At 37.5% G+C, this 26155-nt stretch overlaps 1 protein-coding gene across 1 annotated transcript in view; it reads right to left on the minus strand.

Moving 5' to 3' along the window:
• Positions 1 to 26155, minus strand: part of LOC113235635 (high affinity cationic amino acid transporter 1-like) — a 34927-nt gene that overhangs the window by 5256 nt on the left and 3516 nt on the right. Inside the window, exons 2-11 of the mRNA XM_026471449.1 lie at positions 19037 to 19285; positions 11661 to 11789; positions 9645 to 9800; positions 8212 to 8316; positions 7185 to 7322; positions 6718 to 6866; positions 3369 to 3466; positions 2758 to 2897; positions 637 to 739; positions 409 to 563 (exon numbers count right to left, since the gene is read on the minus strand). Of these exons, the coding sequence (XP_026327234.1) occupies positions 409 to 563; positions 637 to 739; positions 2758 to 2897; positions 3369 to 3466; positions 6718 to 6866; positions 7185 to 7322; positions 8212 to 8316; positions 9645 to 9800; positions 11661 to 11789; positions 19037 to 19285 (1422 nt within the window). The remainder of the gene's footprint in view (positions 1 to 408; positions 564 to 636; positions 740 to 2757; positions 2898 to 3368; positions 3467 to 6717; positions 6867 to 7184; positions 7323 to 8211; positions 8317 to 9644; positions 9801 to 11660; positions 11790 to 19036; positions 19286 to 26155) is intronic.

Genomic DNA, 26155 nt, shown 5'->3' on the forward strand with positions numbered 1-26155 from the left:
ACCCCCCCAATCACCCCCTACGGTGATTGGTCGAAAGCGTTCCCTTTCTTTTAACTAGCAGCGCAATTTACAAATAACTTCAGCCCAAAATCGCTGCGGGTGGAAATACACTGGTCCAATTGTAACAGTAGAACTCCTTGTGATGAGAGTTACCTTACCTATTTCTGCCAGCAAATAGTATTGTGACCATTACTGCATTCCGGTATTGAAGGGTAAGGGTGCTGGTGAAATTACAGGCACTTGGGACTTGTCGACTTACGTCTCAGGGTGACGGGCGCAGTGGCAGTGCCTCTCAGACCTTTGCGATTTAAAGCTCTGAGTGGCACTGCAACTGCTATGGACGGGCGTGTCGCTGACCACCAGGCGCAGGACTTGTTCGTCCCGTCACTGGCTGTTGTAGAGACTCACCGTACAGGGAGACCAGCACGGAGACGACGAGCGAGCTGAGCGGCGACGGCGCGTCCAAGCCGTCGGCGTTCACCAGCTGGCGCAGGAAGAGACGCGCGCTGCACTGCAGCCGCGCGGCCGCCGCCGGCCGGTGCGTGGACGCGCTCTGCTCGTACCTGGGACGCACCATCATCATCGCCATCATCACCATCAACAGCCTTTCTCGCCGCCCCGTGCGTCCTAACTCACCTCAGCAACAGAACGCACGAAGCCACCATGGAGTACGCCAGCAGGGTCCCGATGGACATCATATGGATCAGTTGCTCCAGCTCGAACAACATGGCCAAGGTACCTGCGAAAACCACATTCTACCCGATCAGCTAGAACAAGTTTCCTACGTGCCATCCTACGATGGATAACGACTCTGCAGTTTTGCAGCGTATCAGGAACACCTATGGTACATTAACTCGGCAATCTCTGAATTCGAAATTTACTTAATTGTAATTTCTAAGACGAAACTGACCAGTCAAAAGATTTTAAATACTCCTGAATTTTAAGTTTCATACCAATATTTTGTTTTCCTCACAGAACAATAAATACAACAGAAGTGGTTTGTTTGTGTAGTACGTGTGCCAACAGTTCGCGGAATTCCGCAAACTTGAGTTCAGTCCGCAGTTTCATTTTGTATGTTATTGTCTTGTCAACTATAGTGCATAACCTCGAAAATCGTAGAGAAATTACTTATTTCGCTACTTTGGATGATAGTCGCGTTTGTAATATTATCTACGGTGGTGTTCCGTATCGTCATTAGGTCTTATTTCATTTAATTTAAATCAATTTTCTATTTGCCGTTATCATTTTTTAGTTGCAAAAAACGAAAATAAACTCTATACCGTTGCAATAGAGTCGCTTCTTTTTAGAGAACTAAATAAACATCGTGAATTCGTCATCGTTCAGCTATTAACCACTAGATGGCAGCACATTGATTGAAATTTCAATATAAAATCAAAACGTAACTTGCAATAAAAAATCAATACCTATTGATTGATGCCTACGATATGCCAACAGAGAGTACATTTTAAAATATATTAACATTCCAGAAGTTGTCTATATATTTTTAAATTTGAAACTACGACCAATGAAGATTTCATAGTGTTTCAAATTACGTATGTTCAATGTGAGTTTTGGCGACAGCGGTTCTGATAGCAATCGAGGCTTTTTAGAGGCACTTCCATTGGTTATTTTCTTCTGTAGTTTTCCTCGTACAGTCTAATACACCGTTATACCCAAAACTACATGTTAGTAATTAGCGCTGTTGAGAATTGGGACGAGACGCGCGGGAGGACGACACAGCATGACGTGACGTCACGTGGGCCAGCGGCGCAGCGGCAAACACCTTACCGACAGTCCCATACTATCTACATTACTTTTGTTTATAGTGACCCTTCCTACCGACTCTTAGGGTATACGAGAAGTGCACTATAACCTGTGCGCGCACTCGAACCTTACAAATTGTCACAACTGTATCAAATTGTGGTTGTCACAGACCACTGTCACTTGACTTTACCCGGTTCTTCGAGAAGCTAGAGCCGGCCCGGATACACGTACAGTACCTTCCCTATTTTCCAGATAGGTACCGGAGCTGTAGGCACGCTCATTTCCCGTTGCGCATTGCACAACTAACGGTTGCCACCGCTTAGCCGTCGACTCTGAGTCCACTACCAAATCTCCACATTGGTGACTGAGCTGTAAAGCACGCTCACTTCCCGACGCCGAAAAACGACGTCTCCCCATTTCCCAATGACCTAAGCGACTGGATGGACCGGAGGACATCTAGTTTATCCTCTACTAGTTCTCCGGGCTAGTGCCGGAGATGCCAGTCGCAGTGCCCTGCGACAATGTCCGGACATAGCTTTCAACTCAAAGGGCAACTCACGTCCCCTCGCTTCAGGCCCTCAACTAGATCGCTATTAAAACGCACTAGCTGCGCACGATACAGACACACCGGCTACACTCAACCGGGGCAGACCAGCGAGTCCATACCCAAGTACACCAGAGACGGGCAAAGGCGTATCACTGGCGGAGGGCTTGGCCCGAACGCCCGCTGCACCCTGGTCTTGCCGTCGAGCCCGTAGTCTCTCCGGAAAACCCTATCTCTCGAGTGGGTAGATGGATGCAGGGACCTTAACGATAGTCGACCTTTCTAATATATGTAAATTAGTTTCAAACCAATCTATGCACTTAATTGAGGCGGTGAATGTACCAGCCTTATTGTAATAAAGTTAGCTTTTTATTTTGCGTCCCATTAGGACTCTAACAGGCACAAACTTAAAATTTCGGTCAAATCACTGAATATTCAATATCTCTTACCGGTGAAGACGCCGGCGAGCATGGTACCGATCAAGGGAGTCTGAAACCTCTCGCTGACTCGGCCCAAGAACTTGTATAGGAGCCCGTCTGACGCCATCGCGTAGATTATACGCGGCAGAGGAAACACAGCACCCAACAGACTGGACAACAAAACGACACATGTATTATACAACCACACCAATTGCCTGGTCCCTGTACCATGAGCACTTCCCAGAACCAGATCAGAATAGGGATGCATAGTTTTTTGCTTTCAATCGATTTTTCGGATCGTAATGGATCCATATATCTCTGAATCGATCCACAGCTCGGATCGAATGCTATTGAATCGATCTCTCAAAAGTCATTTCAAAACAAAATTTTGAGAAAAAATATATATAATACAAATAAATAAAACAATTTATACAAACAAAATAAAATTATATATATAAATTACACATAAAATAATATAATAAAGTAATTTTGACAACCTTTTTGGCTTCAGTCAGATATTACTTTCATTTAGAGTAAGTGTCGATATTCCCGAGACTCGAGGTTCGACGAGTCTCGAAAATGCCAAAAAATGATCTGTAAGCAGAGGGTTTTCGCCCACACAGAAACGCGGGGCGACTGACCTGGAGCAGAGCGCGCAGATGGCGCCGACGCTGACGGCGTACTTGGCCCACTCCCAGCCCAGGCGGTCGTACACGTGCGGGAACGGCGCCTTCTCGTCCTGTGAACGGTCATCGATCCAATTTTTGATTGAGCACAAGAACAAACATAAAAACGTACAACAGACAGGTTACAAAAGGGCCTTATTGCTAGATAACGACCTCTTCCCGGCAGCTAGCATTAAACATAACTTTCTTTAAAAAATGGACGTAAATTTCCTTGCTACTCTGCTAATCCAATGAAGGGTAGACCGTGCAAAACAGCTCCGCACGTGTTAAATATTCTTTCATACAATTAATTTTCTTACCCTACCTCTGCATAAAATGAATATTTGTTTATGATACTAAGTGCCGGAACGAACAACTCGTAGGTCTGGTGGTAAGCGACACGCCTTACAATTGCAGTGCCACTCGGAGCTTTAAAAGACAAAGCTCCAAGGGGCACTGCCACTGTGCCCGTCACCCTATAATAAGTTGACAAGTCCCATGTGCCTGTAATTTCACCAGCACCCTTACCCAAGTAAACCGGAACACAGTAATGCCGACATTACCGCTTGGCGGCAGAAACAGGTAAGGTGGCAGTACTTCCTTGGACGAACTCTTTCACAAGGAACTCCAATGCTACAAAAAATAAATAACACAACTACAATCACAAACACTACTCCCAAAAATATAGCCGACACGTGTTTCGCCTCCCCACGAGGTATTGTCTGGAGTTGCCAATTACACAACATTCGACCTATTTCGCAGAATAGCAAATCAATTTACTTCCATTTCTATTAACACCTACGTCACTAAAGCAGCAACGCAGTCGCAACCTACTTCAATAAGACTAGTGTTGGGCATGGAAAAATTTCCATTTCGAAGAAGTCATATTTTTCAGAAAAATTAATATTTTTCCGGATATTTTTCCTTTAATTTTCCACATTTGATGTTGACACTTGACAAAAGTTGAAGTTACTGAACGAAAGGCAAAGCCATTAATAATATAAAAAAAGATGGAGCCATTAAAAGGCTTTTTTTTCGCTGTTGTGAAATCATTTTAAATCTCGTTTTTCTCAAGTGGCCTTTAGCTATACAAGTTTATTTTATAATTTACGCTAAATAAAACTTCAAAAGATATTTTCAAACGTAGAACATAATATGAGCCTTCGAAATTATATTTCTCCAATTTTTCTAAATTTCCCAATTTTTCGGGATTTTTTCCGGGAAATTTTTCACTATTTGAAAGGAATTAATAGAGTCAGGTGTTACTTTGTGGAAGTCCATGTCAATAAAAACGGAAGTAAATTAATTAGCTACTCCGCGAACCCAGTGAAGGTTAAATCGTGCAAAATAGCTGCGCTTGTTTGAATATTTTATGATGCAGTTAATTCATGTTGGTGGTTTGTGACTGTAGTTGCGATTGTGTACTTATTTTATTAATTTTATTCGAAGGGAGGGTGTGATAATTAACTGCATGAAAAAATATTCAACACAAGCGCAGCCATTTTGCAGGATTTAACCTTCACTGGGTTCGCGGAGTAGCAAATTAATCTACTTCCATTTTTATTATTTGAAAGGAGTCGTTCCTTTAGTGGTACTAAAATAAATGGAAAATTTAACCAGGCTATTAGTTGGTATTTCGTAAAGAGGTCTCAAAATCTAGAAAGTCTGAATTAAAAACAAATTATTTTTGAGCTGCAATTTCCAGGAAATCGTTACAAATTTTTAATACTATGTAAAGTAAAACGGAACGCAAGCCCGCGAAACGGGACGGATTTTAATGTCATTTTTTGGATAATGGGACATTGCCAATACCATAAAAAAATATTCACAAATCAGATATCAATGTCATTCTTGACACAATTTAATTAGCGAATTAGAATTAAGATTTTGAATATTTTAGCGTTAAGTGTTGCTCCTTTTTGAACTTTTTCAACATCGCGATGTTGCTGTTAAATAATTTATACATATTTACAACACTTTTGTTTTAAACAAATAAATAAAAAATGTAGGTCACAATATTTTTTTTTATTATTTTGCTGAGCTCTTTATGTCAAGCTTATATACAGGCTGTATAATTGAAAGTGGAACATACTTATAGTGTGCGTTATATTCCTGATTCTGAACCCAAAGAAATAATAAAGTAATGAACTTGAACTTTACAAAAAACAAAAAAATTTTTTTTTTTATCGACTACTACTTGTGAACAACATTAGTTATCGAAATCTATGCACATCACTTTTATTGTTCCGACGCAATAGCGAGCTGCGGCACAGCGGCAAAAAGCAAAGCATTGGGGGTGGGGGCGCGGGCGCATAGAGACAGTGCACGCGCGACCTTGGTCTAGCGAAGATACGTAAATCATTTGTACTTCCGCTCGCTCGCGCAAAATAGATATTTATTAACTAACGTCGAATTGACTGAGATGGTGCGACTTTACGCAATAAGTGGTGATAGTGTGAGAAAAGCTATTGAAATGTTCCCAAATCGGAGTTTTACGCGGCGGAGGTGAACAGTGTCGAAGTGTTGCATGAGAGGATTATCTCAGCATTTTATACTGTGAGACAAAATGTGTTGATGTTGAACAATTTAAAACAAAATTTACTACGATGTGCTAGAATATGCATTGTGGAAAACGGTGGACATTTTGAAAACTTGCTCCGTACATAACTAAATAACTAAAAAATCAATCATTGTAAATATTTTTATTTCACATTTTTAACTACGCAAAAACCTCAATTCTTATTAAATGATAACTAGTTACTAAATCATAAACTTAACTTTTTTTAGTACGCATAACATTTCGACGATAGTTCAGAAGTAAAAAATAATTAGCATAAGCTAAAACGTAATCATTTCGATAATAGCTTTTTTCATCATAACATAAATATGCGTAGGTTAGCAAATTAGTTTTTTATTTTCTAGAGAAAAGAGGTGCTTTTAGTAGGAAGGGAGATGTGAAATCATTGTTATTGTTGCTGTCTCACTCGGCACTCGCCTGGTAGTTTTCCCATTGCACTCGAAATCAAGCTTAAAGGGAATAGGTTTATTCCTATGTACACTCTTAAACAAATTTGTTGATTTATTTTTTGTTCTATCCCATATCCTAATTTTATTTTAGTCTATATTAAGTTGTAATATTATTTACTATGACATGTATGAATATGTCTTTTCAAATATACTGTATATCTAGCAAAAACTTTGAGGCTGGTTGAATTTCTCTGGGAATAAAGTACCAAGCTCCATACTACTTCCGTACAAGTCTTTTTTCGAAAAAATATCCAACAGTAAATAGAACTACGATCAGTAGTGCCTATTATTCACTGACCTGCAGGTAATAGGGCAGAATAAGCGTGAGCACCGAAGAGACCCCGCAGTAGGCCAGGAAGACCACCAGCAGAGAGGCCACCACGGCGAAGGGGATGGTCTTCTGCGGGCGGCGGGCCTCCTCGCCCGCAGTGGCCACGCAGTCGAAACCTGACACCCATAGTATTGCATCATGAAATCTCACTTTACTTACCGGTTAAAATTAAAACTACGAATATCAAGACGAAAATTATACTACTTATACTTTTTTTTCTAAGGCAAAGTAAAATAACCTTTGCAGGGTTGCAATTTTCATTACAAATTCAAATAATTTAAAAAATTATTTAAAATTTTAATCTATTCTATTTCGTATCAGTTTTTTTTTACTCTGCGTTATGCAGCAGCCTGTAAAAGTGTTGGCAGTACTTCCTTTTCACGAACAGCTTACTGCTATTTAAATTTACATAATTAAGATTGCCTCCAGCTCACCAATAAACCCGTAGAAGCAAACGGCAGCGCCCTTGATGATCCCCGCGAAGCCGTACGGTGCGAAACCACCGGACCCGAAGTTCTTCTTATCCGTGTGAGGCACGTCTTCCGCCGGTATACGCCAGTTTTTCGCGTCAGCTGGAATGGTACATTATGGCCACTATACAGAATGTAACAAAAAAGAGTTTTCATATTTCGGTTTCATTTTTGTTTGACGATCTCAATATAATTTGTTATATTTTGTCATGTGGCTCAATTTATACTATAACAAGTTATTTGCGTAATAAATAATCTAATATCACCAAAAGGGCATAATCGTTTTTGTAATATATGGAAGATATTTTCAGTTAGAATGGGAGAAATATTGCTTCGAAATTGAAAAGTCGACCATTAGTATCCCTGTTTATATTCCATCCAACCATTTATTTTACTTTGACAGCTCGAGTAATCAATTAGTGATGTCCTAATGCGTTACCGATAGTTCCATAAAGTAAAAAGTTTTAATCGATTTAACACATTTAAATTCACAACATTATATTAGGTATTAAAAATGGAGTAAAGTACAACAGTAAACCATTAGAATAATCTGTCGACTTCATAAATATCGGAATCTAAAGAACACGTCGCATCACTATAGGGAAAGAAAAAACAGAGTCCATGAAGTATTAAATTATTTTGTCTATGGTTGCTTGTGAATAATTATGGAACTTCATAGACACGCCTATGTCAAAAGTATAATAAATGGTTGGACGACATATAGCAGCAATACCTATCGCTCAGAATGCAAGAAAAGATCGTAATGGAACCTGCACATACATAGGTTTGGGCCAAACTGGGCGGATTATGGCCTGCTCTCCTTGGAGGATACCCGAGTCATCAATTCGTACTAATTAACTTTAGTGCATATTTACAAGTATAGATGGCGACACCTTGTATAAGACAAAACCATACTTTTCTTATTATACTATGATAGTGAATACCTGGTCTCACCATCATTATTATTATGTTAAAGTATTTCGAGAGTTACCTTTGAAAGATCCCGATATGATAACGAAGGCGACGACACACAAATTCACGCCTGTACAAAAGTTATTGAACCTCGTGGACTCTTTCACTCCCATCGCCAGTGCCACTGTAGCAAAAGAGACAACATTATGTTCACGTATTGTCTTTTATTACATCATTAAAATGAAATTTATAGTCGTAACGACATTTGCCGAAGAATGGTTAATGTTCAACGAATGACACTGCTCCGGAATGATCAATTTATAATATCGCAATCAATCAATGTTATAAATGTATTGTTTTTTGTCTTGTAAACAAAACGGGAACAAAGGAACAGTACAGGTTAATGAAGAGATGTAGAGTAGAGATATTCTTTATTTTACTGAATAACATATATGGTTTTGACTACCATGAAATTCATTTTTTTTTTTAAAATACTCCACTATTATTTTCAAATGATACCAAGTGGCGATATGAACAAGTCGTACGCCTGATGATAAGCGACACGCCTGTCCATAACAGTTTCAGTGCACACACGAGCTTTAAATCGCAAAGATCTGAGGGGCACTGCCATTGCTCCTGTCACCCTGAGACATAAGTTGATAAGTCCCATGTGCCTGTAATTTCACTAGCACCCATACCCCACAAAACCGGAACGCAGTAATGCTCACATTACTGCTTGGCGGCAGAAATAGATACGGTGGCAGTACTTCCCTGGACGAACTCTTTCACAAGGAGCAGGGGCTCCTGTCTTATTTATTCACCATTTAGCAGTCTACTGCTACTAAATGAAAGAAAGAAAGAAAGAAAGAAAGAAGTTTATTCAACTGAATTTGAAACACTACACACACTTATATCTAAAATTACAACTAAAAAGAAAACAACAAGTGACTTATTAATTTAAGTTAGTAAGTGTGCGTAGTGGCTCAAGCGAGGAAAAGGATACGACTCAGCAATATGCCTATCTCGGTCGAAACAGACGCTGATTTTCAGTCGTTCCTGTATCGGCGTCGACTGAGTCCCGAGGAAATGGTACATGTATATCCTTCCTTTTAAGCCACACTACACATTTACGACACACATATACTCGTACATTTAAATAAAAGTTATAAATATATGTAAATATCATTCAAAGTAGCAAATAAATAAATGTTGGACGTTTCAACACCAGAACCTTTTGGGACACCGTGTGTTTCAAGGACGTCTGACGGGTAAATTCAAGATATGAATAATAATAACGCACACACTCAACATAGCCCCGCACTAGGAAAAGCCCTGAGTCGCGGGTGCCATGGACGCACAAATTACACTCAAACTCACGAGATAAATAAATGTAGGCCATATAAATATTTCTCCCGGACCGGGAATCGAACCTGCAACCTCTGCGTGGCACTCCGGCATGGTAACCGTTCGGCCACGGAGGCAGTTAGTAATAGTAATGATAGAGATACTTACGCGAGAATAAAACAATAACGCTGAAGGCGAAGATGTCGGGATACTTAGCAAGATATGGCGTATCTATGGGCATGGTGTCGCGGAAGAATGAAGACATCGCCTTGCCGCACAGTGAGTCTAGGTATTCACTAAGAGCCTTCACTACTGATGCTGCTCCTGTGAAGTAAAGATGTGAAAGTATGGTGAATGTTTTTGGTAGTAATAAAGCACCTTAAGAAAAAATTCGTCCAGGGAAGTTTTTATAACATCAAGTGACGGGACGAACAAATCATGCGCCTGATGGTAAGCGACACGCCTGTCCGTAACAGTTGCAGTGCAACTCAGAGCTTTAAATCGCAAAGATCTGAGGGGCACTGCCACTGACATAAGTTGACGATTCCCATGAGCCTGTAATTTCACCAGCACCCTTATCCTTCCAAACCGGAACACAATAATGCTGATATTACTGCTTGGCGGCAGAAATAGGCAAGGTGGCAGTACTTCCCTGGACGAAATCACTCACAAGGAGCTCTACTGCTACTTGTACTACCAGTGTTATTTCTACCGCCAAGCAGTAATTTCAATATTATTGTACGGTGAAACCACAAGTACATAGGACTTGTCACCTTTATGTCTAAGGTGATTAGACCAGAGCTAACGCTCCTCAGTTTTAAATCCTCAACTACGCCTATTCGATCATCATAAATCATTACACAATTTACATTTTACTTTCTTTATATTACATTGGTACTAACCACGTTCAATCGTATTTAATACACTTGATACATATACAGGGCGTCCCGTGGTCTCATACCGGTTACTGAAAACTAAACTTTGGACAGGTTCATTTTCCTGGACAAAATTTCAAATTAAATGTTACATGTCATGGTTTTCCTTTTATTTAAAACGCTATGTTATCGAGTTTTGTTATACATAGGGAATTAAACTATTTTTCCGTTAACATTAGTTTGTTTGAAAAAACGACTATACGTGATTTAAATCCGGAAAAATAGTTTCTTCATTTCCTACGCTATGTAATTTAAAAGAAAACAATCCTTATTATTTGAGGCTTTCGATCAGTATAGTAAAATTACAGGTGTTTTTTGTCACAATTGACGCGTTCGATTCATACAGGAAGTTATTTAGAAATCTTTGAATGCAGTTCGAATTGTTGTTAAAATCCAAATGAGGTCTTCGTTTCAGAAAATTTTTCTATCTACGGTATTTAGGTACCGTGCCTTCGTGTGGCATAACCGTGACAAAATTATATGGTATTTTAGAGTTGTATGTATTTGCGTGTGATGCACTTTGGTGGCATGGTCTACTGGGTAAAGTCAAATAATTCACGGGTAAGCAAATTACAAAAAAAAAATAAAATAAAATAAAACTTGAAATCGTCATACTGATTAGACTCTACTGCTCATTCGTAAGCAGATCGAGAGTACCAGAATGAGCTAAACGATCACTACCACGGGTTTTTATTCAAGTACGCAGAAGTTAATAATCTTTAGTGTAAAGTTTTTGTTTCACAATAGTTTTAAACTTAACATAAGTAACATTTTCATAAGTGTCCTGTGACGTTAGTGTAAGAATGTTAATCTCTTTACCGATCTCTGTAGCGACCGTTTACAGCTACCACCCCTGGCTAAAGATGTCGCTATTAATTGTAATTAAATTTGTATTTAATTGATATTGAATTATTTTTTGTGAGTTTACTCCACTAGTTTGTTATAATTAATACAAAGATCCAACACTTAGGAAAAAATCCTTTGATCCTAAGTGTTCGATCTTTGTATTAATAATTATAACAAACTAGCGAAGTAATTTCACAAAAAATAATTGAATATCAATTCAATACAAATTTAAACATAATTTTCGCGGTTTTGTGTTTTTATTACAAGAGCCCTTTCAACTAACGGCGACAGCATTCGTCTCCAACACCACATCTCAAAAGTCACAAAATATTCCTTGTCGTTTTGTGTAATCGTCCACGTTCCAAACCGTACAGCACAATTGATAATACTACAAAGATCTCACCTATTATATACTCCAAAATCAGATTCCAGCCGATGATAAAAGCTATAAATTCCCCAACGCACACGTAGCTGTAAACATAGGCGGAGCCTGCCTTGGGCACTCGTGCGCCAAACTCCGCGTAGCAAAGACCTGAAAAAAAAGGTAATTTAGTATTTATGGAAGGCGATATAGAAAACTTTGGGAACCATCGGTTTACATGCTGTGATAGACGTATTTTAATAGTTTTTCTTTTGGTTTTGTAAATATTATTTATAAGTATCTTTAAGTAGGGTAGTGGTAAGTGTATGAGCTACTTTACCGAAACTCTATGTTTTTAACCGACTATGTATCAATGTTTATTTTCCTATTCATTGTCTATCATCAGGGAACTGCTTACTTACTATCATTCTTTTAGATTCTATTATATTGTAATATAAGATAAAATAAATGGTGCATAAGTGTGTTTGATAGTTTCTCAGCTATCATCCGAAAGAGCATCGCTTCTCTAATCTATCGTGTGCGTGGCAGCCCCAACAGCCTCCTGCAGACGGTCGCGGCGAGATTGGACGTGGACAGTGCGATTATGCGACACTGGACCAGCGTCCATCTCGCCAAAGACGTTAGGTTAAGTTACAATAATAATATTTTTATAAGGCACTAACATAGGATTAAGCAAATTGTTACTAACACTTATATGGATGCAAGTCCGAAATAAATGATTTTTATTTTATTTTATTTTATTTATTTATTTATAAGAGAAGCAGATTTACACAGCAAATCGTTGCCTTACTTTCTCAAACTCGTATCTTAAACCACTAAGTTACTGAAATGCAAAAAGGATTGTATATATAAAGAAGGATGGCGACAGCTGACCCAAAATCAACGAAGCGTCGTTCATGGACTTTGCTAGTATAATTTTACGTTTTAGTTTATGTCGTGATAAAAATATTTTTGTATATTTTTAGAAATTGCAAAACAATGTATTTTACCCATTGACTTACAAATAAATGGACGACGGGTCTAATACAAAAACCACGAAAAAAATGTCCCAAGTCAACCTATTCGAAATTTAAATTGTAATGTCATCGCAGTATCGCGCTGTCAGTAGAACAAATGAAGACTAAAGCGGAGTGTCGCGCTCTGTATACGATTTTAGCGCCTTAAAAGTGCGGACACTTTTTAGCGCGGACCCGACGTCCATATAGGTAATTGTAAGTCAATGATTTTACCATAATATATATATCGGTTCGACCATAGATGGTAACGTTCTTGTACGTACGTTCCATTTTAATAATGATTGAATGTTTACATAACTAAAGTACTGGTTTTTTTTATAGTACACACATAAAACAATAAAGCTATAAAATACCTAATTAAGTCAATTAAACAATAACAGAATATGACAAAAATGTTTAGACAATATTATTTAAATGATAGATCGAAAGTTAGTAAAAGGACTTAGACTATGGAGACCAAAGGACATGATAAATTGACATATATAAATCAGACGTTATATGTATATGATGCATTTAGACGTTGAAAACATAAACATCTTATTGTCTTTGTTTAACTACCGCGTGCCGTCATAAGTCAAAAGAGATAGCACATTAATTTATGTCAAACACGGAAATCGAAAACACGTAACGTCATCTTAAATGCCAACTGTCCTCATTTTGACATTTTTGGAGTACATCAAAGGGAAGTACATCAAATGTCAAAAACAGGCCAAATGTTTTAGTGAATTATTCGCATGAATTGTAATGAAATGGACAAAAATATTGACAGTGAGAACAATTAAGTATTGATTAAATTGCGTCGCTGCGGCATTAAGGGGTGCGGCAGTAGAAAAGGCGGAAATCAACCGAATGTTACATTACACTGGCATGTGTTATTTTTTTGTCTATAAACCATACAATAGCCCAAATATCTCACGTAATTAGACTCATTTGAGTAGTTTATTCATAAGTCTTGCCGAATTTTGCTTTGGTTACTTTAGATTGCCTGTTTGTTAGTATATTTTCATCATTGATCATTGTTGATTACGATTATTTTGAGATAGTGTTGTTCTTGTAAGCAGACATATTATCGATATTCTGTTATTAAAACAATTCACTACGAGGTTTTTATTTTTCCATTATTATTATTTTTATTTTTAAAGTTTTAGTTTGTTTGCTCCATTTTGAAGAGTCAAATTTTAATAGAACTTTGAATGTAACTAGATTACATGATAATGCAATTCCATCTTCGCATTTGTTGGTAAATAACTTTGTATTTCATTTTGTTCTCATTCTCAGTCCCTTAAAACCATCCACTCGTTTCCGATTTTTCCCCACTGACAATTCTAACATTATATAACATATATTAGATGCACTGACATAATAATTATAGGCGCCCAATAATAAATACCAGCAGTTGCAATAACTTGTCATCCATATAGTTTCAATGTAAATGATAAGTAACAGCGACCAACGTCAGCTACACAAAACCCATCTACAATGACCGTTTGTAATGCTCTTTTTCAAACTTGTCGAGCGTGTTACACGCCAAATACTTCTAGAATGTTAATTGAAGTGCAGAATATGCAGACAACAAGTGCTGTTACCCAGGTGAATGACAATTGATAATAACAATATATAATACATTTAGACAGTGTTTCACAAAAACCTACTTGTTTCAGTCAATTGTACAAGGTACTTCTACAATGTTAACTGAAGTGCAGAATATGCAGACAACAAATGCTGTTACCCAGGTGAATCAATTTCATTTGTAACTTGCGACCATTTGTTGTGACATTTTTATTGTTGTGGTAGTTTAATACATGGTTATGTAATATAACATGTTTGTACTGACACTGTCTCTTGCTAGATCTTCTGTTATACCATGTTTTAGGCAAATAAACTTACCCATAATTAATATTATACCTGATTTTATGATTATCGATAATGTTATTACAATTATATAAGTAATTTATTTTATTTATTTCAAAAATTGAATGGAAATGTTAGATTCACCAAAATCAACATCACTGATTCTATACCAATACATACTACTATTTGGAAACCTTTAAAAAAAATCTAATATCAGTCTTGAGATTGGAAATTCATAGAGATCTCCTGATATATATTATTTTTCGTAATATGTGAGCATTTATAAAAGCAAAATAATAAATTCAAAATCTCATATCTATCATCCCTGATAATATTGATCTAGTTTAATTAAACATTTTAATCATACTTTGATTACAGTAAACTACACAAATTACAAACATAACAAAAAAAAAACAGCTTCAACCTTCAAGCCATACATTTGCATGTCGATATTGTCTTATCGATGATTATGGTACAACACTAAAGAACTCCGTCGTTTGTGGTGGACATTTTTGGTTAAGTTTGGGACGTTTATTCCGTAGATAGGGCAGCTCCTTTCCTTTATTTTTTTCCATCCTCTAAGGTAAAGGAACGTTTTGACAAGAGGCCTCTTGCCAATGTCAATGTCACTTTGAGATTGAGAACAGTGTGACCATTTGTGGCATTTAAGCCAATCTACCCAAGATTTCGTTTTTATTCATTTTCATTGCAATGAACATGTTAACGTTGTATTGAATGTGGCAGAGTTTGGCAAATTTAGGAAAAACTTGCTGTTCTTTATTATTTTTAGGAGCAAACTGAAAACTTGTTGTTTTCTGCTACTACGAACAAACATCTGAAGCGAAATACAGGTTCATATCAAGTTTATAACCCCAACTTCTACAGGCTGTACTCAATTAGCTTTTTTGATGCTTTGATAATGAATCACAAGTATTGATAGGTCTCTTTAATGCACGTCGTCAAAACATTGGGTGACAAAATACAAGGGATGTCGCCATCCTTCTTTTGCAGGCTGATTTCACATAACGTCTCCTTCATATTCACACACTGGCTTTTACTATTCTTAGGGTCGTATTCCAGAACTCTACTCAATGCTCAAGTCAGGATCTGAGTATGATTTCAAGCACTGGAGATACGACCCTAATGGCAGGGACTTGAGTATGATTTCGAGTGCTTTAAACCATACTCAAATCCTGACTTGAGCATTGAATAGAGTTCTAGAATACGACCCTTAAAGTAATGCATCCAAATTAACACCCTTGATAAGAAATTTAAAATAAATAGAAAGTTTTGCCATGTCCCGAATTATAACTCTTTATAAAGTTAGTTATCAATAGTCCGAAATGACATTTTCCAGAAATAATGTTTGCTCGAATTTTCATAATCTCGAAAGTAATTTTGAGAGGAAAATGTTTTTTTCTTTTAAACCTAACCGAACCTAATCGTGTCTTTGCGATAAACATCCAACATATCCTGAAAGAAAAACGGTTTCGTTATAATTCGGTTTTCGGTGTAATGAAAATTCGAACAAACGTGATTTCGGAAAAAAAATCGAGTTTGTGATAGGTTACCTCTTTATAAGATACGAGTTTGAGAAAGTAAGGTGTCGAAATGCTATCTCCGTGGGCGAACGGTTACCATGCTGGTCTGCCACACAGAGGTCTCGGGTTTGAGTCCAGGGCCAGGAGAAATATTTGTATGGCCTACATTTATTTGTCTTGTGATTTTGAGTGTAATTTATGGTTGTCTATGTGTGTGTCCATGGCAGCCGCGACACAGGGTCTAGTGCGGTGCTGAGTGTGTTTGCGTTATTTAGTTCTTTATAAATAAATAACTAAATAAATAACGTCATCATTTCGTGCCCTGCTTTCAACTGAAATGATGATGTAAGACGTTAAATACAGGTCACTAATGCGAGTGACCTGTTTAACTGTATTTAAGTGACAAGAATGAAAACTGCTTCGCCAATCAATACGTGTAATCAAGACAGCATAAATTCGCAAACGGTTACATATTGTATGATATTGTGTACGTAATTAAAATTCTAAGTAAAAACACTTCATTGTTATAGCTAAAAAGTAGAGCATTTAAAGATTTCCAGATAATAATAACGCACAAACTCAACACAGCCCCGCACTAGAGAAACCCTGTATCGTTGGAGCCATGGACACACACATAGACAACCACAAATTACACAAACTCACGTGAGAAATAAATGTAGGTCATACACATATTTCTACCGGCCTGGGAATCGAACCCAGGACCACTGCGTGACGTCGTGGTGAATGTTCACCGATCCCACGGCGCCGACTCAACCGGCGAGAGGGAAACCCGGGGGGGTTTTAGTGGGGTAGGCCCTCCAGTCTGGAGGGAGAGTCCCCACATAACCCCTGAGTCTCCCTGGGCTCAGGGGTATCCATAAAGATTTCACCCCCGACAAAAAAAAAAAGGACCACTGCGTGACAGTCCAGCATGGTAAACGTTAGACCATGAAGAACGGTTAAATGAAATAAGTTAGCCCGCCTCCAGATTTAAGTACAAAGTAGATCGGTACAAAACAGGTTGTAGTTGTATGGTAAAATGTGAAACAAGATTTTACCGCAACCAACGTCCAACAATCAAATGAGCAGAACCTTTTCAATCTTATCTTAATCAATTGTAGCAATAGAGCTCCTTCCTGCTAAGCAGTAATGAGAGCATTATGAGGATGTTGGTGAAATTACAGACACTTGAGACTTCAACTCATGTCTCAGGTTGACGGGAGCAGTGGCAGTGCCCCTTAGATCTTTACGTTTAAAAGCGTTGAGTGACAATGTAGTCGTTATGGACAGTCGTGTCGCTTACCACCAGACTCACCACTTGCTTGTATTGTTTCTTGGTATCATTAAAAAAAGAGAAACAAGCGTTCTGCTACTGGGCTACTACCGTTACTCTCTGTTTGGGTTATTATTAATATTATTATTATTGAAACAAAGATCAAACAAAGACAAAGAAAACTCCTTTCGAACCTGGTGGGCTCGAACCAGTATCTGTTGCCTCAACGTGGCTACAGCTGCTCTTACACTTTTGATAAAATTACAGGGACATGGGACTTGTCACTTATTTATTTATTTATTAGCAACACTAACATTATATTCACAACTCCTTTTTACCTCATTTGACTTGGGTGTTCTACATAGTAAATACAACAATTATAAGTGTTGACGGCAATCTCAAAACAACAATAACAAACTAATAGGAAATGAAACTATTTTTCCGGACTTAAATCGCACATATTTGTTTCTTTCAAACAAACCATGGGATCATTTGACTATGGGATCTGTAAAGGACCCGAAACGTTGGTTTAGAAAAATAGTTTCATTTCCTATGTGTAACAAAACTCGATATAATAACTAATAATTTAAATTATATAGTAACAGTATATACTATACGAACTGCTACAGGAATAGTATAGAAACTTAATTAATTATTTTTATTTTTTTATGTTAATTTACTTTTAAAGGAATCGATCTTATCACTAAATATATCTAAATCAGTACTGCTAACATTTCATTCGTTGTATGTTTGACACATACTTATAATAGGCGTGTGACATCGGATATTAGTACGACAATAGGGGAATAGGTATACAAACTTATGTCTCAGGGTGACGGGTGCAATGGCAGTGCCCCAGAACATTGCGATTTAAAGCTCTGAGTGGCACTGCAACTGCTATGGACAGGCATGTCGCTTAACACCACGCACACGACTTATTCCCGTCCATTGACTTACAAATAAATGGACGACGGGTCTAATACAAAAACCACGAAAAAAAATGTCCCAAGTCAACCTATTTAAACGTAGTGACATGTAAAGGAATATGAAAAAGCTAAAACGTTGAATTTAAATTGTAATGTCATCGCAGTACTGTCTAATTTTGCTTGCTTCGCTGTCAGTCGAACAAACGAAGACTAAAGCGTGAATGACGCTCTGTGTACGATTTTAACGTCCTGTAAGTTCGGACACTTTTTAGCGCGGTCCCGACGTCCATATAATTGTAAGTCAATGGTCCCGTCACATTGTATCATAAAAAAAACTTGTTCGAGTCAGATCGATGAAATATTTTTTAGTGTTAATTCGATGAATTCGATCTTTTTATTATTAATAATAATAGCAAACTAGTAGAGTTCAATAAAAATATACGAATGTGTGATAGTAAAATATCATATTCAATAAATAAATATATCCGTTCGAGGCGTTTCAATTCCTATTTTTATAAAAAAAAAACAGACCTGAAAAATTCATGAAATCACTATCTATTTGTCAAGTTTCATTGAAGTCGGTTAACGGAAAGTGCGCGAAACCGGATTCATCCCACCCTTATACCCTTAAAGATGGAATATTTTCAAATTTAAATAGAACCAACACTGAGGTACCCTCTTTCCAACAAAAAAGAATCATCAATATCGGTTCACAAATGCCGTTGTAACATACACACAAAACGAATTGAGAACCTCCTCCTTTTCCGGGTTAATAAGTAAATATACTTACCAGCGAATACACTAGCAACGGCAGCCAATAAAAAAGAAAGTACGACTGCCGGTCCAGCATAGTTCTTGGCGACGTCGCCGGCCAACACATAGACACCGACACCGAGGGTGCTGCCGACTCCCAGCGCGGTCAGGTCGAGGGCCGACAGCACGCGCGCCAAACGAGCCGCGCCTTCTTCCGCGGCCTTGCGACGGGAGAGGACCCGGTAAGCCACTCGGGCCGCGCGCAACGCCCCTGCTTTGATGCCCCCTGTGAGATACACAAATTGACAACAGTCAGGAACAAATTACGCTGTCATAGGTTCCCAAAGTTTTTAGCTCACCACCCACTTAGGCAAGATAAAAAAAAAATTTACGCCCACCACCACAAAACATAATTGAAAATACGTATTTTTTTATATTAACTTAACACAAAAAATCACAAGGGGAAAAATTATATATATGTATATAGTGTAGTATACATAGATCATTCAGGTTTTCTCTTTTATATGCGGTAGTACCCACTGGACAGTATCAACGGCCCCAATTGCTTCTGAGGCCCCTATCTAGGCCCCTAGGACTCTGTAGCGCCCGCGGATGGGACCATTGAAACAACTTGATTAACAACAAATATTTAGTAGCAAATAGTTTTTACCCCATTTCGGGCATTAACGAGTTTTAACCCGATTTAAACCCGACATTAACAAACCTCATCACAAGTTTCTGCTAAATACACGTATGTATGTATCACATCAACGCTTTCAACTTCCTCAGAAATATTTGGTGTAACCCCAATTGTCACAGAAAACCATAAGATATGCATACACTCACTAAATACTGGTATTTATCACACCAACAAGGTAAGTTATATCCTGGACGTATACATTTATTAAAGTAACTTACAAACAAACACAGAAAACATAATAAAAGGGCTCTTTCAAAAGAACAAAACACAGTTCTGTATTCTTTACCACAGCCACACTGTATGAAATTCAAATCACACGATAAAGAACATGGTTAACGATCTGCGTACCCATTTCGATAAAACCCAGTTGCAACGCAATAATGTAAATTGTTGTAGTAATTCAGAGAGAAATTCTCCACAAACTATACGTAAGTTATCTTGAGAATTAAGCAAACAACTGCCTGAAAACAGCTGCGTTGTGAAGTGACCATTGAATGCAATATTGCTTCGTATTTCGTGAGACGCTTTCACTCAAAAAGTGCTACAGTTTGCGTAAATTAAATACACACACCGGCACGTTTAACGGAACATAAAAAAATAAAAATAAAATGCAACGTTTATATTGAAATAAACAAGAGTTAGACATAAACTAGAAATTTAATTAATTAAACAAACTGTAACCTTTTGTTTGTGTTATCCTTGTTAATAAATGTGTTTTTGTTTTTCTTTTGTTTATATAATATCAAGTGACGAGACGAATAAGTCGTGCGCCTGTTGGTAAGCTATGTGCCTATCCATAACAGTTGCAGGGTCACTCGGAGCTTTAAATCGCAAAAACCTGAGGGGCACTGCCACCCTGAGACATAAGTTGACAAGTCCCATGTGCCTGTAATTTCACCAGCACCCTTCAAAACCGGAACACAGTAAGCCAGGCATTACTGCTTGGCGGCAGAAATAGTAAGGTATTAACCCTGGATGAGCTCGTTCACAAAGAACTCTACTACTGCTAAAAGCACAACAAACCAGGAGCCCAATCCAGCAATTTTTTTTAAACCACACTGGTCATTGTAATTCAAGTGAAATTATATTGCAATTATGGTTATATCTGCTATTCTGTTAAGATTCACCTTGCACCTGAGTCTCAGTGGTATAGCAGTGATGGCATATTAATTCATGCAATTACTAGCGATCGATGTTGCTTTACTATAACTAACATAATTGTTATGCATATTATTATTATTAATATACTACACCAACGAAGTATCAACGAAGAGCAAAATACCAAAAAAATTGCTTAGCCACTGACAATGTATGAAGCTTCATTCGTATTATACGCATTTGACTTGGTGGAGTGTTACTTATTTGACAGTAAGTGTGAGGCCAGACGAGCGTAATTTTGTGAGTCGCGTAGTTAGAGTTGCGTAGTTTGCGCTGCATTCGGTTTCATATAAAAGTACGGTTTGTTTCACACGACGACGCGAAATTAGTTATCTGCCGACTCACGGGCGTAATGACGACTGACTTTCGGTCGCATCGTGCGACGGGCTGGCGCGGGTGGAGGTAGGGGTAAGGGAAGGGGTTACTTTGGTATAGGATGAGCGTGAGTATAGACGTTTCTTGCGAAAATGTTCGATAGGGAAATTAAAATGAATATAATTGAACAACTCACTTGATTGTTATTATTAGTTTTTCGTCTGAACTGTAATTCAAGGTTTTACTGGGCTTCACAATTCATGAAAAACATTTATTAGCATGTGGTAGTACTTAACAAATTGATCAGGATGTTCACATAAACTTGTATATAATATATGAAGCATACTTTCATCGTTTCATATTAAATGGATGTACCCAGCTTCTTTTTCTTTTTCTAACATCGTCTTCTAATGCTTCATAAATGCATAGTATTTTTAATGGATACACTATTATATGTCGTAAACACCCCGTATAAACGCTTAAAAGCATCTGATTAAAACACGTTCGTATGGCGCTCCACCCGAATGTTGGTCGAGCGCAAACTGCGCAACTCAAAAAACGCAACTCACAACTTACAAAATTACGCTCGTCTGGCCTCACACTAATTGTTTCGGACGGATGTCGGATGCAGAAAGTGAGTAGACCCCCAGTAATGTGAGCATTATTGCGGTCCGGTTTTGAAGGGTAAGTAAGGGTAAGGGTGCAGGTGAAATTACGAGACTTGTATGTGTAAGTTGACAACTTGTCTCAGGGTGACGGGCGTAGTGCCAGTATCCCTCAGACCTTTGCGTTTTAAAGTTCTGAGTGGTACTGCAACTGCTACGGCCATGCGTGTCTATTGCCAACAGGCGCACGACTTGGTCGTCCCGTCACTATAAAAATATATAATAATTATGAAAAGTATATAAAAATATAAAATATATAATAATAACCTTAAAAAAATATTTCAACGACAGGCAAAATGATATTAATGAAATACACAAAAATATTTTATTATGAAAACAGACGCGGTTATCACATATTATAGTATAAAAGTAAACGGGATTACTAGCGTAGTATTTTAGTCGGAAGCGGTCCGAGTTTCAACCATAATCGATGGTCTTCATCAGGGGTCGAGAGTAACGTTCGCGACCGCGTCACGTCTATCACTAGACGAGTCGCGAACGTTGCACTCAACCCCTGATGACGACCACCGATGGTGGTTGAAACTAGTCGGACCGCTTCCGACTAAAATACTCCGCGACGAAGGGTCGTATTCCAGAACTCTACTCAATGCTCAAGTCAGGACTTGAGCAGACTTGAGTATGATTTCAAGCACTGGAAATACGATCCTAATGGCAAGGGCTTGAGTATGATTTTCAGTGCTCACTGCAATACTCTACTCCTGACTTGAGTATTGAGTAGAGTTCTGGCATACGACTCTAAGTCCCGTTACTTTTATACAAAAATATTTTTTTATGTAATTTTTTTTAACACAATCATTTTTTTAAGGTAAGGTAATAAATGTTTTTATTTTGCTTGTGCAAATTATTATCATTTATTTACCTACTTGTGTATTCTGAAAATTCAACAGAATCGTAATAATAAAATCAGTAATTAATACAAATAGTTAATACGCTTAAATTAAGTGTGGAAAACAAAAACCCAAACTAGGTAAATCCTGTGCTGAGGGACCAAAACTGTATAAAAAAACTCTTAGCGCCCAGTTACATGAAGAGAAAGATTCCGCACGGCGGCGACCCAGTTACCACGCCTTCGTACACATTAATGGCGAATCTGATTTCTATTTACTAGGCAACAACATTAAAATTCCTCTGAATAATACAAACAACAGTCGCCGAGCTATTGTAGACTTAATTCAAGCCAGGCTCGTCCGCGTGACCGGGACGCTCATTTAAATTAAAACGTAAAAGCTAAACAAATAGAGCGTATTTTGCCATGACAGTTAGACGCATGCGGTCGCTGCGCGGCAGCAACGCGGACTCCGCGCGGGGTGAGCGCGATGACATTCAAATGAGCCCTTATGTTAACTTGAAGCATCAAAGGCCATCCACCCCTGGTAACTCATCAGTGATACATCACGTGTAAATATCAACTCTCGTTTGTACTGAAATATAGACAGGCCACCTACTGACCTGTGTGTACGTCTCCGTATGTTCCAGAAATATTCTATATTTATTATAATAAAGATAATATCCCTAACTATGCGGGGCTGTTCCATTCGGTGGTGTGAGGAAAAACAGCAAAACAAACGGAATCAAATTAAATATGTAATTTTGCAATTTTCGTCCATTATAGCAAAGCTCAAGTTAACCTGGTAGTTTTGAAATGAAACAATTGACGACACCCGTCAATTGTTTCGAATTCGGGCGAGTCAATGGAGCGCAGTTATCACCGTAATGATTTGGCAGAATAGTTTTCAAACAAATTAAATGACATTTCGTCTCTATTTCTGGTTATGTACTCGATGACTTGAAGTTACAACCTGGAGGTGAAGTAATTACATTTTTTAAAGTCATATATCGGTTACCTACTTATGGTAGTTCCATAACTATTGTCCGGATCTAAATCGAAGATACTATAGTTTATTTTTCAAACCAATCCAATGTTTCAGGCTCTTAGAGGTCCCAGTTATGTCTAATATTAAAGCACACTATACTATAGTTTAGTATAGTTACAGAAGTTATTAATTAAAACACCTTATTATTAATATGACCAAAGACACATTCCAATTTACGCTACATACGATTTGCAAACATTTTATATACTTTTTTTCTTAATTAAAATGAAAATTAGCAATCAAATACAACACATTCATGGAGTCTTATTTTTGTAAGGAATTTTTCGTTAGTGGAAATACTATATCCCAATTTGGTGGTACGACATAATATTATCGACGGTGTTTTGTAGACTGTTTTAAAATATTTACGTCCTGTTTTAAATTCAATTTAAAACAGACCGTAAATAAAATTCAATTTAAAATTTAAATATAATTAAAACCAAAATTGAATTTTGAAACAGATGCAAATGTTTTAAAACCGTTGCTAACCTTGTGACTGGTACTGACAAAAACTCGTTTCGTTCCCTAGACGCCAAGCCTATAATAGAATCGGGATTCGAAACTGGGACTTCTGCATGGCAGTCCGGTATGGTAACCGTTCGGCCACAGAGGCATTAAAAATTAAAGAGTATCAGCCAAGTCAATGTAAGACGCTTTAAAGCGTCTACGGCGGTCAAATGGTTAAAACTTTTAAAAAAATGGTAACATTACAGGCACATATCTTGTCAACTAATGTCTCAGGGTGACGGGTGCAGTGGCAGTGCCCCTCAGACCTTTGCGATTTAAAGATCTGGCGTTCGTCCCATCACTTGATATTATAATAAAAAAATAACCCTGAAGACATTTGTGAATTATCGCTTACGCCCTTTCTACAAAATACAGACGATGTATAATTAAAAAAACATACATACATACATATAACAAAACAAGCAACATGTTTATTACTTACATATTAAAACCATAACGTCGTTACACTGATTGGTACCACCGAACAGTAATCACTGTAGGTTCACAACCGCACGTCTGTGGACGACTAAAGAATTCATTGTGAAACAAAACGACCTACAATATCATAAAAGCACTGAACTCTGATTTTATTGAGACCACTTAATACGTTGCCATTCAGTTACCATGTTATGGATGTGGTGGTAATATTAATGTACTGCTTGGAATTTGTTGAGCAAATTAATATTTAAATCGCAAAGATCTGAGGTGCACTACCATTGTGCCCATCACTCTGAGACAAAAGTTGACAAGTCCCATGTGCCCTTACCCTTCCAAACCGAAACTGGTTAAATGGACATAGCAACACTGTAGCGTGAAGTTACAATAGTATAATCTGTGGAGATTGCAGACCGATAGTAATAACGTCACATATATTAAACAGCGTTTTGTTTCTTATGTCCCCACAATAAAAAATAATTTTTTTTATTTATAATTTGTGTTAATAAAGAACATTTAAATATGTCATTTGACTGCCTAAGTGCCTAACATAATATACCTTCGTTCCCACTAATTCTATTGTGTAGTTCTATTATAGAACTACTGGGACTTATTTGTCCCAGTTGTTCTATTAATAAGTATGGAATGTTAATGTGAATGTAAAAGTATTTTTTTAAATCATATTTTTTAGTTTCTTTTAGTTATAACATTCAATTTAAAAAAATAAATATTTATATAATGTAATATGACTTGCTATTAAAATTTGTATGCTAATTTCTGATGCAACACGCTGAAAAGAATCTGACAAAATTTAAATATATAAACTGTATCCATCTCCAATTCATTAATCTTATTATAGTAGAACACATTATCCTCATGTGCTCTTTTTGTATAGAGTTCATAATAACGTATAAGCACGTTTCTTCATAATTTTTTTTTAGTGAATAGCGTTTGTGACAGCCCTATTCCTGAATAGCGCCGTTAGAAATACTTGACAGAAGAGGTTAACTGATTTGAAATTGTTGAATCGCATGTTTAAAGATAGATATCCTTATTTGTGATGATTGATTGAAAATAAATGAGGGCAATGAGCAACTTTCCTCCAGTTGATTTTAGGGTTGGCAAACCCACTTAAAAGGTTCTACTAAACTATACCAAGCATCGAAGCAGACTATAGATGCTATGAATGTTGTTTTAAAGTACTCAAGGTAAGGTAGGTAGAGACAATTCTCGTCCAAAGCGCAGAACATCAAGGAGTTACTTTAGTGTACTCTGCTTTTTGGAATTATTAATAAATAATTTTATACATTGGGCGCTAAAAAAGTGATCCTTGGCGATTACTCCATTAACAAAGGCCCTTAAATAAGAATAAAAAGAATTTACTTCATTATAAGGACATTCCCTGTTCACACAGTTTTAAGTGCCATGGACACATACAAATGTCAATATTAATGGCCTGTCACAAAAAAAAATAATTGTCT

Source organism: Hyposmocoma kahamanoa, unplaced genomic scaffold (assembly GCF_003589595.1).
Source record: "Hyposmocoma kahamanoa isolate Upper Pololo Valley unplaced genomic scaffold, ASM358959v1 88, whole genome shotgun sequence".
Lineage (NCBI taxonomy): Eukaryota > Metazoa > Arthropoda > Insecta > Lepidoptera > Cosmopterigidae > Hyposmocoma > Hyposmocoma kahamanoa.